Source organism: Sitophilus oryzae, unplaced genomic scaffold (assembly GCF_002938485.1).
Source record: "Sitophilus oryzae breed Bouriz unplaced genomic scaffold, Soryzae_2.0 scaffold_1181_pilon_pilon, whole genome shotgun sequence".
In the NCBI taxonomy this organism is placed as follows: domain Eukaryota; kingdom Metazoa; phylum Arthropoda; class Insecta; order Coleoptera; family Curculionidae; genus Sitophilus; species Sitophilus oryzae.
Window position 1 is genome coordinate 1,385,136 of NW_022145817.1, and position 14,943 is coordinate 1,400,078.

General features: G+C 31.6%; 1 protein-coding gene across 1 annotated transcript; it reads left to right on the top strand.

Moving 5' to 3' along the window:
- Positions 1-3,696: 3,696 nt before the first annotated feature.
- On the top strand, positions 3,697-9,985 carry LOC115891457. The gene is made up of 4 exons (XM_030911906.1): positions 3,697-3,946; positions 9,075-9,262; positions 9,324-9,505; positions 9,566-9,985. Exons 1-4 carry the CDS (start codon positions 3,776-3,778, stop codon positions 9,868-9,870), a joined length of 846 nt encoding a protein of 281 aa, XP_030767766.1. The 5' UTR covers positions 3,697-3,775; the 3' UTR covers positions 9,871-9,985.
- The last annotated feature ends 4,958 nt before the right edge of the window (positions 9,986-14,943 follow it).

Here is a 14,943-nt window from a genome sequence, read left to right on the forward strand (position 1 = left end):
TCCCTAAGGGTATAAATTTCATAAATTCGCTTTACCTTTGTGCCAATTTTTATGTGTATAATCCAGAGGTCACCAAGTTTTATATAAATTTTTACTAACTTTACCCATTTGGTTGATGAATTTCAAAAATTTCTTCTAATTCTTTTTGTAGGATTTCATTCTTCTAGACCAAATAGTAAGGAATTTTCATACAACAAACTGTTCCGAGATAATTTTACTCTCTAAGAGGATGAATTTCCTAAAATCGCTTTGTGTAGCTAATTCACTAATGTCGTTTAAACGAACCTTTGTGCTAATATTTATGTATCTAAAGCTGGCGGCATGAACTCACTCTAAAATATCTAAAAACGTAATATATTATCTAACTGACACACCACTGACAATGACAAATAATTTATTTTTGGAGGTATTGTTTGTAGGTGTTTTTCAGGTATGTTATCGTTTTACACAAAGACGTATTTAGTCGTTTTACACAAAGAAATAGCCATTAAGCACTATAAAAATACCTCATAACAAATCTACACATATATACCTTTCATTTAAAAAAAGAATCATCAAGATTGGTAAAGCGGTTTCGGCGGGATGGATGCAACAAAAAAACCCTTTGAGCTTTTATATATGTATGGATTAATTATTTTTCCAACATATTTTACTTTGCAAATTTTTATAAATATTCAGACTCGCCAATATCGTACTCCAACGTGTCCAGCCTGTTTAGCCAAACGTAGGCCGATTCCTCTTCGGCGGCGTCGTGACCCTGGCCGAAGGAAGAGTCTTGAAGACGCTCATCCGCGCATAGGAATAAGTTGACTGCGTAGCGTATTGCGTATTAATCGATTCTGAAACTTTCTATCTCGTGTATAACATGTTACGCAACTTTATTATTTTAATCTCGATTTTAATGGATAAATGTGTGAAATGCCACCTGAATATCTTCCGCCATGACATGTTTTTACTTTTTGTTATGGTAAAGTGATTTGTATAAACTTTATTCAATAACGTATATTTTCCTCCATTTGTGATTTTTTAATTTTAAGCGAAAATTAAGTATAACATTTTAGGAAAAAGAAACACTGTAATATTTAAAAGAATAAGAAGAAATTAGTCTTATTTTGAAAGGAAAATATAGAAAAAAACTCTTTCTATAGAAAAAGTCTTTATACTAACCAGAATCCGGTGACATATACGCGGTCTCACCGGAAACATTATTACTTCGCATAACTTTAAGAATATCTACTTTTAATAATGAACACTTCAGAAATACACCAGTAAAAACATTTATTATTTGAGATTAAAACTCGAATTAAATTATAAATATTAGTTACCTATGTTGTTATAGCTTTTATAGGCCTGTTTAACGACTTAATAAGTTACCTAGCGAAAGAAACTGTGCGCGTACCTACCACTATTGTTACAGGTTAATTCGTTAAAGAAATATGTTACACAAGTTAAAAACGCTAAAATTTTAATGGTATTACTTGTGCATTATTGGCCTTATAATGTAATTTGTTGGAATGATATCTTCTTTAAATATAATTAGACTTTTTAACGACTTTTAAGTTACCTAGGAAAAAATCTGTGCACGTACCTACCAGTATTGTTACAGGTTAATTCGTAAAATAAATGTGTTACATATTATTCGTGGTATTAGTGGTATTATATTGAATCAGCTTGGCATTAGTGGGGCATTATATGAGAAATTTTGGTATTTAATTTGTATTTTTGGCATTACTTTGGCATTAGTATACAGACATTTGTCAGCGGTTTACTCCTTGTAGATAATCAAAAAGTTTTTTGATAAAATTTGCTTTTTATGTCAGATCATTTCTATGAAAAATTACATTAGATTTTTATTAAAGACGCTGGGTAATTAAAACATTGACTAATAAAGCTTGTCCACTTTAAATAAGGGGTCGCGAAATATCCTCCTTGGAGTGTTTGGGTTAAGGGGTGTATAATAAATTAATCGTTGTTTTATAATAAAAACCATAAAACATTTATTTGTGAGTAAAATAATGCAATGGTTGGATATCTCTCCTTTATAATTAGGTGACTGAAAATACACTAAAATAATTAGAAAAAAAATCTTGTACTTATTTAGTAATTACGTCAATATTAATTAATTGACTTTCTAGTCTATTTTATTTTATGTACAAATATATTATAACTTTAAGCATTAAGTAATAAAACACTTTGTGCCCTATTATATCGTAAGAGGTTACGAAATATACTCCTGGTTACACCCCTTACAGAAAACAGTGTAAGGGGTGTAAATAAATTGTATAATCACTGTTTTTTATAATAAAAACTATAAAACATTTCTTATTTGTGAGATTATAAAAACAAAACAATGCATTTGTTAAAATAAGTACATTCAATACATATGTATGTGTTATAACATAATATAGCCATTACTATTATACTATTATTATTAAAATAAATATGTGTGTAACATATTTCTTTAACGAATTAACCTGTAACAGACATTTATATGCCCAGTATATTTTTGTTTAACAAACCCAATCAGGAAAAATCCAAAACCTACCGTTATAGGAGGTATAAGATGATTAAACTTATATAATGACAACTACTTATCGGATAACAAATTAATTACTACTGTCAGCTAGTTCAGCTACTGTCTAGGTAGAATATACCTAGAGTACCTACACCTACCTATGATGTAGGTAGATTAAAGCTTATTTTGACGTTACCTCTCACTTCGGTGTCACAAGCTGAATTTTTCAGGGATGGAAGTACAGTACATGATATGGGGACCCTTATTCCGAAAGTAGTACAAAATTAGACCGGGTAAAAGGGCACTATCATCAAAAATCGATATATTAATACCACCGTATAGAGAAAACAAATACTTATTTTTTGATCCAGTACACAATAAAGTCTTCGTAGGGAGTAATTTTTTAAAATTATTTACAAAAAAACATTTCCATTAGCGCGTATGACCAAAAAAAACTTTAAACGTGAATAATAATTTCAATCATGCGAAAATATGGTTTAAAAATAGATTTTTTTTAATATAACTTTCATTTAACGAAAAACGAAGGCCTAAATGAAAAAAAGAAACAATTTAAAAGTTTCGCTTATGTCTTGACAAGGTATCAAAGCAAACCCCATATTTTTTGCTTTTAAACTAATAAAGATATATCAATAAACAATTAGCGATGTAATGGTTTTTGCGCGCGCTGGCCGACTGCCGCCGCTACGCCGAGATTTCCTATGCCCTTGTATATATGACGTCATGGTGTGGCAAATGTAGCATTTTAATTCGATTTGGGCTCCCTTATATATGATAACAGGAACATTTTCAATGTTAAAAGACGCTCCAATAAGAATGTTGATTATTTGCCTCAATATTCACATAACTTTTCAGGAGTTTTTTTTACTACACATTATACGTACCAAGAAAAAATCATAATTATCAAATCCAAATAGATTGAAAACATCACTGTCGTTTTTAATAGAACAAACACACTCAAAATAAATAATAGGCAAGCTTTTTTATATTTAATCCCCAATTTACATTTCGTGATTGATCTGAATATTTTGATTTGTGCCAACAAAAAAATAGCGAAATTTTGCCAGGACACTACAGATAACATCGAGGGAGATTACCTATCTGGTGACGTTGGAGGAAAAACTTGTCTTTATCTATTGATTTCAAGACATGACAAGATATTTATATAAGAAGGTGGACTTTAGGAGGCCGCACATATTATTATTTTGTTGCTAGTATTCGGATTTTTTTTCTGCGTTTGAAATGGCGTTAAAGCTTCTCGTTGTGTTATCTTTCCTTAACGTTTTCGTTCATAAAGAAGTTGAAGGCCATGGATACATGATTAGTCCACCGAATAGAGCATCCCTTTGGAGAATCGACTGGACACAACCAGCTAATTACAACGATAATGAATATTTTTGTGGGGGCACCTACGTAAGTCCTATTTGTGTTGTTCAAAATTGTGTACTCGCATTCTTCTATTCAATATGTATCCAACACTTGTTCTTGAGAGAAAAAAAGGATATAATATAATACAGTACGTCTGTCCGTTCTGTGGCTACGGGGTATCCGTGAGAGGGGAAACGATATTCTCTCGATGTTCTTCGTAAAAAATTAGACGACGCGTCCCATCAATAAAAATTCGACAAATTTGCAAGTAGCCAATAAGATGAGTGGGCGGAGTGATTTGCGGTGACGTACTCGTCAAGTCGACGTATAAAATATATTGCTGTTTATTTAAATGTTTTTTGTCCGCATTCCTTTCATAGACACAGATCTAGCAGTCGAACTGTAATAGCTCCCGTATATAGCGGTTAACGCCATGGGAGTAGCGAGGTCCAGCTTGCCATGCTAGAACCGTTCGGTATACAAGGAAGGTAATGTGGCTAGCACTACGCTTCAACCGCCTCTTATTACCTCAGGATTGTGAATCCCAAGTACTCATTTAAGGTTGAGTCGACCTAGAAACCAAGCCAAATCTAACCCTTATTGTATAATGGATACATACCTAAAATATTTTTATTTTTAATAAAAATAGTCGGGTGATAAAATGCCGGCTGAAGGATTCGAACCCACAACCTATGGTTTGGTAGACGAGAGCTGTACCTCTACACCACCGGACACCTTTTGTCAAAAAAAGGATATTATTTGAAGATGTTAGAAGCATTCACCTCAAATGTTTCTATAGCTCACTTTGTAGCATTAGTAGTTAATAAATTAGACGTGTGACGTTCGAGTGAGAGTTATTGCTTAAAACTAAATAAAAAAAAGTCAAAATGATATCATTCAAAACAATATAATTATCAATCAGAAATCCACGAATACGACAGAAATAGCAGGTTCCGAATTTGTAGATGGAGGAGGATGCGATGAAGAAATCAAAAGAAGACTGTGTATAGGACGACATTCCATGACCAAACTTAGTAAAGCACGTAAAGAATCAGCAGATTTCCCTTTGAAACAAGTTAAAACTACTAAGGGCCCTAATTTTCTCAAGTTGAAATGTGGTGTTATGGACGGATGTTGAGAATACCATGCACAGCTCACCGTACAAACAATTTGAACAACGTAATATCGAATCAAGACCGTCCACACCTATAAACCACGCTTATATGAGATGCTTAGGTCACATATCCAGGAAAACCAATGGTGTAGAAAAACTAATTGACGAATGACAAGTAAACGGAAAATATCCTAGAGGAAGATCTCCAAACCGTTGGGTGAACCAAATGAAGACAATGCATTCGCATTGTTGCAAAGAAGTCACAAGACAGAACGACATGTAGAGACACAGTAAAAGGGGTATTTAGCAGCATAATATCACCATACCTACTCTCACAGAGTAGTATGAAGGAGGAGGCTACGTATATCTTTCGTGTGAAGAACATGTTCACAAGAAAATATTTTGTTTCAAAGGACAAATACCTACATTAACGGGAGACAAAAGTTGATCAAACGATATTCTAGTTGATCATTAATGTAGTTAAATGATAGCTTAAATCGTCTATATCTATAATCTACATTAGTAGGTAACTTCATACCATATCATTCAAATTTAATTCTTTAAATATTTTAAGAACTTATAATTACTCAAGTTGATTTTAATTTAACATTTTGTAAGTAGATACATAGGGCGATGCCAACGAAAACAGACTAACTTTAAAAAGATAATAATAATACCGTTTGATCGAAAGAAAATAGCGTCAATTTGATTTGGAAATAATAATGACATTCCCCATATAATTTTACATATAAAATCAGAGCGATCTTTTCCAGCTAACTCGTTATTTTTGATAGCATAATTTTTGAATTTCCATAAAAAAAACAATAATTGATTATCTGAAACAATATTCTCACAACCATGCAGGTTTTTTTATATGCATTATACCAGCAAAAATCAGAATTATTAAATCTAAAAAATATATTTAAAAATATCACTGTCATTTTTAACAAAATCTACTGCAAACAAATAAGAGACAAGTTTTTTTTCGATATTTAATCCCCAATTTAAATTTAGTGATTGATCTACATACTTTGATTTGCGCCAACAAAAAAAAATGACAAGACACTACAGATAATTGGCTGATTACCTAGGAGAAATTATCTTTATCTCTTTATATCAAGACATGACATATTTATATAAAGAGTGGACCTCAGCAATCCGCGCATATTAATATTTTATTGTTAGTGTTAAGCACAGTAGCACAAATATGTTTATAACAGTTATATAAACTGCTACATAATTTGTAATATAACCTTAAATTTTTATAACAGTGTTGTAAACCTTATATTTATGATCCTTATAAACACGGAAAAGGCCCAGGTTTATAAAATAAAATTATTTTTTTAAAGTTTTATAAGAGTCGCAAACAACACCTTTAAAACAGTATTACGTATTTTATAATATGTTTATAAATCTGCTTTATAAATGTTTTATAAGCGCTTTATAAATTAAGCGGTAGTTTATCTACAAACTATGCCTCCGACAGTTACTAGATATTAATAAAACACTAATATAACTGTTTTATAGCAGATTTATAAATACTTTAAAAACAACATATTTGTCTCTGTTAAAATATTTTTGTAGCATGCATCTGCATTTTTGTTTTTTAGTTATCAAGAATAAAATTATAATATCGTGTATTTATAGTGACCATGATAAAACTGATTTTAAAATGGCAAAGTACACATATATACTATTTAAATGACAGATATGGCTAATTTAAAGAAAGATGTAAATTGTATAAAAAGTGTATCGCCTAAAACGCTCCAGGAGTCAAATTTTCCTGCGGAGCAAATTTTACTGATATTATATATCCATATTTGTGGAAATATTTTAAGGCGCTTTCATTTTAATAAGATTTTGCAGTTATAATAAATATTTAATTATTAGGAAATAACTGCAGAATTACCTGTAAACTGGAAAATCGACACTGTCCAATGTCCGATATTATTGGAAACTAATTCGTTTCTTATAAATACGTTTATTTTGAATTAAATTTCGATTATTTTGTTTTGCAAACTCCGAATCGATAAAATGGCCGACATATAGTCGTCCAAATTCAACATAAAATCATGGGGTCGACTATCAAAACATTTTTGTCGCTCAGGGAGCAGTTATAAAATTAACTTGTTTTACAGTGATGCTATACGGAACATATTTGTTTTATTACTTAAAATACTGTCGGCAAAATACAATTAAATTAGTCTATATATTCCGGTAGTGTCACATTTACAACAATAAAATTATAGACGTGTGTTTTTAAATTCGCTAGTAGGTTCATCAATACTTATAACACAGGAAGACATTTTAAAAAATTAAAATTTTTACAGCATCACTTTCTTCTGGTATTATAACAGTTTCTTTTTAATTTCTCTCTGGTGTCAACGTTTCCACAAGAATTTAAAATCCTTTGGTAGTTATCTTTAACTTTCTTTTTAAAATGTCTACTTTTAAGCTTCTTCCGGTTCAAATCATAATTTTAAAATATATTTCAAACTTTGGCCAAAACCAAAGTTTGAGGTTAGTACTATAATATGTTTATAAGGTTTCCTAAATAACATTTTTGTATTTGGGAAAACACTTTCATTGTTTAATCGCTTTATAAGAATTTTAATTCGTTTCTTTAACAGCAATTATAAAATTGTTTTCTTAGAGTAGCGGTCGCGACTAAATTATTGCGAAAACCAAATTGTTTTATAAATCAGCTATGTCGAAACAACAGCTATAAAACATGTCGATAATGTTTTAATAAACTAAAATGCATATTTTTATAGCTGTTTTGTAAATATTTTATAATTGTTTTAAATTATATTATAAATCAATTATAAAATATATCTAGCTCAAGCATAAATAGTTGTATAAGATTTGTTATATAAACGTTCCTGAGCATATTAACGAATATATTTATAAAAATGTTTTATAAATTGGTCACCAAAACACCTATATAACTAAATAATAAAACACATTTGTCTATATGATAAATTTGTATTCTTTGCGGTTATTATATAACAATTCAGTGTATGAGATCGCTTTAATAAATCGTATATAAAACACTTTATTCTCATTATAATTTATTGTGCTACTTGGGTAGAGATCGCTTGACCACCTTGTGAGGTACATTGTCAAACGCCCCCGCAATGTCTAAGAAGGCACAAATTGATGGTGCTTCGCTATACAGGCTTGCCTGTATTAGCTAGGTTAATTTTTACAGAGCAGTTTCTATGGATCTGCCTGCTCTATATACCTGCTGACTATTTTACAATGGTTTAACCTTTAGATGATTTTCTCCAATATGGTTGTCCCCTACTTCCTCCATCGTTTTTAGTATGAACGATGTAAGACTAATAGGCGCACATGATTTAGGGTTAGCCCAGTCAGTTTTTTCTATTTTCAGTATGAATAGTACTTTTACTTTTCTCCAGATGGTTGGTATATATTTACCTTCGCTAAGCTGCTTCTTGTAATGTTTAATAAAAGTAGCTATTTCCTTTTTTAATAAAAGATGAGTAGCTATTTCCTGGTCTTCCTTTAGAATGGTAGGAAAAATCCCATTTACTCCTGCTGCATAAGGCCGAAAGATATGAATAGCCCATTTCAGTTTTTGTTCTGTTATTACTAGCTTAGCCACCTGCCAGTCTTGAGCTACTTGCGTATTAATAGGACATTAGCTCTCTCTTCATCTCCTTCCGTGTAGCTTCCGTCAGGTTTCTTAAGTGCCATGTTGAGGATAGCTTTGGTGATTTGGGCCTTGGTCATAGCTTTGTGTAGTATATCATTTGCATAAATAGTAGAAGTTATGTTTTCGCAGAAAGATCTAAAGCAAAGTCTAAAGTCAGACCGCTATTCCCTTCTTATTTATCTCCTTATTGCAGTTAATTTCTCGGTGTGGAGCTACCATTCTCCCAGCACTTGTTCCACTAGGGCGAGTTTACTAAAAAAAACAAACTACCTAGACATATACTGCTTACTCTTTGACAGTTTTCTATCTTTAATATAATCAAAAAATATGAAAAAAATTAATGGTTGCATAATATCACCAAAAATGAATTCTTTTTATAGGTCCAATATTATCTAAATGAGGGTAAGTGCGGACCTTGTGGTGACAATTGGAAAGACCCTCCACCAAGAAGCAACGAAAACACAGGAACTTACGGAAATGGCATCGTCGTATCGAATTACACGGCTGGCTCAATTATCGAAGTTACTTCTCTACTCACAGCTAATCACATGGGAAGTCTTTACTTCTAGTAAGTTCTAACTAATAGATAATTTTAAAATAATATGTAAAGTCCTTATTTATTTTTATAGTCTCTGTGAACTGACGAATCCTAATCTCCCAGAAACGGAAGACTGTTTCCAACTGCTCAGACTTGCCGATGGAACAGAAGCCCACATAGTAAAAAGCACTGACTACACAGTCGTCAGCAAAGTAAAGTTACCCGACGACCTCTCGTGTGACCGTTGCGTCTTGAGATGGCATTACAGAACAGGTTGTGCCTCTATTTCGTGACATTAAAACAACATATATTTCGCAATATTTTTTTTTTCAGGAAACAGTTGGGGAAAATGTGAGGATGGTACCCAAAATATTGGATGCGGCGACCAAGAAATTTTCCGTTCTTGTGCCGATGTAAGAATTCTACCAGCACAGCAAAATGAAGATGACGAACCTGAAGTACCTGAAGTCCCTGTAGTCCCTGTAGACCCTGTAGTTCCAGACAGCGATAAAGTTCCAGATACTCCTGAAAAACCTGAAGATCCAGAATTCAGTGATGAACATCCTGCCGATTGTGAGTTTCCAGCAAATCATCACAGAAAACCTAGAGACCTAAAAGCCAAGTTGTTAAAATTATAAATAACTATAATTTAAGTTGGTTCCTAACAACAGAACCAGTCATCTAGTAGTGATGAATTTGAACAATAACAACTGTTTCATGTATTAAACATCTGAAAAAAAAATATTTTATTTATTCTTTACATTTATTTAGAATTCATTTACTTGTTTATCCCTATACTCATAAGAATCGAATGATGAAAACTAAATTTCATTCTCTTATTGGACATCCGATTGTTAAAACTCGTGATGTTTCAGAATTTAGTGCATGCCCTCTTAGTTGACCCAAAACAGTTTGATAGACCTATTGCTTATGCATGTAGATTTTTAAAGGCTGACGAACTTTGTACTTCTTGTAGTTTTTGGTATTAATCATTAAGCAAAGCTAACTCAATGCTAACTAGTTAACTATGCTAACTATGAGAGTTATTATAGTAAGGTTTTTATTTTTATTTCTATATCATGGTTCTAAAAATAAAAATGTATAAATCAATGTAAGTAGAACGCTTTCTTAAGGTGCGTATTCATTATCCGCACGAACGAACGAATGTACGCTAGTGGTATGGACGGGGACTGCACGATAGGACCGCACGAGAAGACCGGAGGCATTTGTTGGCGAACGCCGTTGATGTACCGACTCGAAACGGATGGTCGAGCGAACGAACGAACGAACGGCCGCATGCGTTCGGTCCCCGTCTAAATATACCGCACTTTCATTCGTTCGTTCGTTCGTTCGTTCGTTCGGATAATGAATACGCACCTTTATGAGTTTGAAAGATCAACAGCCGACAAAAACATTTAGTTAAAAACGCCACCACTAGCCAACATAGCGGAATTTTAATTCATTATTTTATAAAATTGACGTGGAGTCGGACACAAATCATCTACATTATATCATATTGGTGTCTAAAAAGAGAGAAACTCCTGTTTCGAAAATGAATCGACACTAAATAGAAACCTTCTTTCCAAAATGTAGAAATTTCGAACTAGTAACCTGTCAACAACGCCATCAATCAAAACTTCTGGTCAAAATAATTAAAACATTTTTATTTACTTATTATAAATAACACCAATTATAATTAAAACATAAAAACATGTATTCCATTGTGGAAAAAAAAGAAAAAAACGTTTGCTGGTAACATTTTTCTTCGGTCTCCTGTTGGCTATGGGTAGTGTCTGTTATTACATTTATTCCTAAAACAAATCATCTCTATAATGCGTATAGTAAATTATTACAAAAAACCCATAACAAAAATATATTGTTATATATTTTTGTACTTGTTATATATTTCGTACTTGTACTCACCCTATGTCCTTTCTTGTGCTTTTTTAATTATAGTACTACAAGAATGGTTAAATGCAAAAACTGCAGGACAAAATCAAAACAATAAAGTAAAGTTATGTTCTCAAAGATGACAGGATATCAAATAAATTATGGAAACTTTTCCGACACAAAACGGGTACGAAATCTGTAAATGTGAGCCACATCTGTTTCTTAAAAGTTTCGAAAAATTTGTGACACTGAGATCTTTGTTGTTATAGATTATGTAGCGAAACCATATTTCGGTAAAATGTTTCGATGCAAAAACCGATTTATGCTAAGAAACATATGTATCAAAAATGTGACGAAACTGTTTGACAATGTTCACAACAGAAATTTCAATTTTGTGTCTAGAAATGCTACTTGGGTTTCTCCAGAATGTTATGCTTCCGAGACAGTTAATTACCAAAACATATTAATTACTAACTGGTCTGAAAGTATTTATTGTCAAGAATATAGATTATATTCAAATTTGCATACAATATATTCAAAATATTTCGATAAAATGTGATAAATATTATGAAAAAAATAAAAACAAAATTCTTTTAAGGAACGTAAATTTTAAAATTATTCATTTTAATAATGTAAAAATAATATAATATAAAAATAAACCAAATGTCTCTGATAGGCAATAAGTTTTTTGTTATTTTATACCTATATTTCAATAAATACATTAGCGCAGAAGAACTATTTTATAATCTATAGAAAAATTATTTGAAATACTTAGATGAGAGAAAACTACTATTTTTGCAGGTGCCGTATATTAACTTCTCAAACAAATCAAGTTCATATCAATTTTTAATTCGAATTTTAAAATGTCATAACCTCTACGATTTGTGCCATTTGTTTCTTAAAATAAAAAAATATTCTGAATTTTTAAAGATCAATTATTGGTTCTCAAGTTTTTAGCTGCACACATAAAATTTGCATGGCAATAAACTCAGAGTTAGAAAAAAATAAATATTTTTTTTTCAACTAGTTATTTTTCTATTCTTCGTGTTTATTATTTTATCTGATCTTCATTTTCTCTAATACTAGCATAAGTAAAGTATTTCAAAAAGTATAGTCCGTCTAGAAAGTATTAGGAAAAAAGAAAGCAAAATTACAATTATCTACATATGTATATAAAATGCTAATGTTTATCTGTGTCGTCTCTACTGAAGTAACGACTTGCTCTAGAAAGTTGCTTTTTTACTAAAAGATATATCATTCGCTCTTCTAAAAACTGTCGTCGCCAGATTTTCTGTTTTTCATTTAATTAAAAAAAAAATAAAAAGTATTTCTTTCCTGATGTCGTGGCGGATGCGCCAGGCTTCAACTAGTCGATATATATTTTTAGAACTTGAGTTAAAAAAATTATAACCAATTATTAATTTTATTTACTTATAGAACCTCCATTTAACTCCAAACACTTAAATAAATGTCCAGGTACACCAGAAACTAGGTCCACACCATAATGTTCAGTAACGGTAGTCCAGGCCTGCAAAACTGAGCGAATAAAACCTTGTTTATTTCCTGGAGCTGTTCGTTCCACTTCAATCTTCATTAGTCCCCATATTTTTTCAATGGGACTAAGGTCTGGTGAAGCTGCTGGCTATGGAATTGTTGCCAAATGGTGTTCTTGCATCCAAGCTTGAGTATAGGCAGACGTATGGCATCTTGCATTATCCTGCTGAAAACGCCACCCCTCTGGATATAAGACATGAGCCGTTTTAAGAAGAAAACCATTTAAAATATCACAATATTATGCACTATTAACAGTTCAATCAACTATACACAGAGGTGTAGCACCGCTGAGATATTGCTCCCCACACCATTATTTTAGTGGGATATTTTGAAACTTGGACTTGAACGAACATTTTCTTTTGATAAGATTTTTAGGTGGTTTCCACCAAGCCGGAAACGACTTTCGTCAGAAATAAAGACATTATTAAAATTATCTTCTTGAAAATGTTAACAAAAATCCATTCTTCGCTGCCTTTGCAGAGGTGTTACTGCAGGGATTTTTTTTGGCTTCCTTGATATGTAGCCTTGTCTTTTCAGTGACATGCCGACCGGTTTGTGGACACACTTTTAATTTTCGCTGACTTCCAAATCTGTTGGCCAATTTGCGAAACCCTAGGTGCGGATTCTGTCGCCCTAATGCCACTAAAGCGTTTATATTGTTTTCGAGAATCTTACGCGGTCTTCCTGAAACTGGTCCATGCTTCATATCTGTGCCATTTTTTATCCTCTTTATTGTCTCATATACTGCACTTTTTCCGAGTTCTGTCAATTGTACTAATTTTTTAACGTTTCGAACACCTTTTCTATACAAATATTCCACCATTTCTCTTTTTTTTTACTTGCGACATTATTTCTCAAATCTTAAGCCGGTTTACAATCAACAATATTTGACAGATAGTGTTGCCATACGATTTTGGTGATAGCCTACTATCGGCACAACCTACGTGATGGATTACTGTTGTCGTAGAGTGTAACAAAAAAATACATTAAAATTAAGAAAAATATAAAATTCCGGATACTTTCTAGACGGACTATAGCACAGATGTCGTCTTTTGGTTGTTAAAAAATGCACCAAATCCTATCTCTAACTTTAATCATTTTTTCAAATCATTTTTTCTCATTTTTTTTCAAATGGAACGACGGTTGTTCATTAATATATTTGGAAGAAGCATTCTTTCACGAATAACTTGGTTGTTGTTATGTGTATTCTCGTGGCACTCTAGATTAAAATTTAAAATACTATTTTATTATATATATTATATTTAAATTTCATGTATGATATATAATATGTCACACTATTCAGAATATTATTTCATATAAAGTAAAAAAAAATCGGCGGATTGAGGGTACCATTTAAAAATCAAAAATTGTAGTCATTTCTGGAAAACAGTAGTGACCGAAACTTGGTATATCAGAATTTTGGTATGTCAGTATATGACACAAATTAGGATTGATTAACGTACTCAATTGTGTTCAATCGCTTTCTGTTTCACCGGAAATGACTACAACTTCTGATTTTTAAATGACACCCTCGGTATTTTATTGCTTTATTCGATAGATATTATTATTCGATATATTATTCGCAAAAAATTTCTTTTCCAAATATGCTAATAAGCTACCCTCATCCCATTTGAAAAAATTGAGATATGATTAAAAATATGATTTGGACATCTTTTAACCGGCTAAAAAATAAAATACTGAAAAATTAAAAAAGTTGTAGGGGTGAGCCGCTTAAAATAACGGTTTCTCTAACAATAAACAGCTTTTTGAAATAAATATGATAGATACCTTTTAAATAAGATGGATTTCTAATCTTTAATTACTTTAAATATTTACAACAATTATTTATGATTTCTATAAATAATAAAAATAAAAATTAATTTCGAATATCCCTAAAAATTTATCACTATTAGTCATCAAACTTCCGGTATAATCCGGTATAAAACTCAATTTTAAATCGTTTTTTTCACAATACCTTCGACAGCTAAACTAATGTGTTATTACAAGCATCTGTTGCAAATTGTTTCAAAATAAATATGAATTCCATTTTTCTAGCGAAAAAAATTATGATGATATCTGGAACTTTGCCAGAGAAATATATAGAGTTTTCGTCAAAAAGGATTTATATTTTCTTCAAATATTTTTACTTGGTATCTGTGGCATGCGTCGGTGCATCTTTAGTTATTGAAAATCTGAGAATATCCACATATCCTTATCCTTTGGAGAGAAAAATGCAAGCCCTTGCGATTACTATTACAGGATTCACG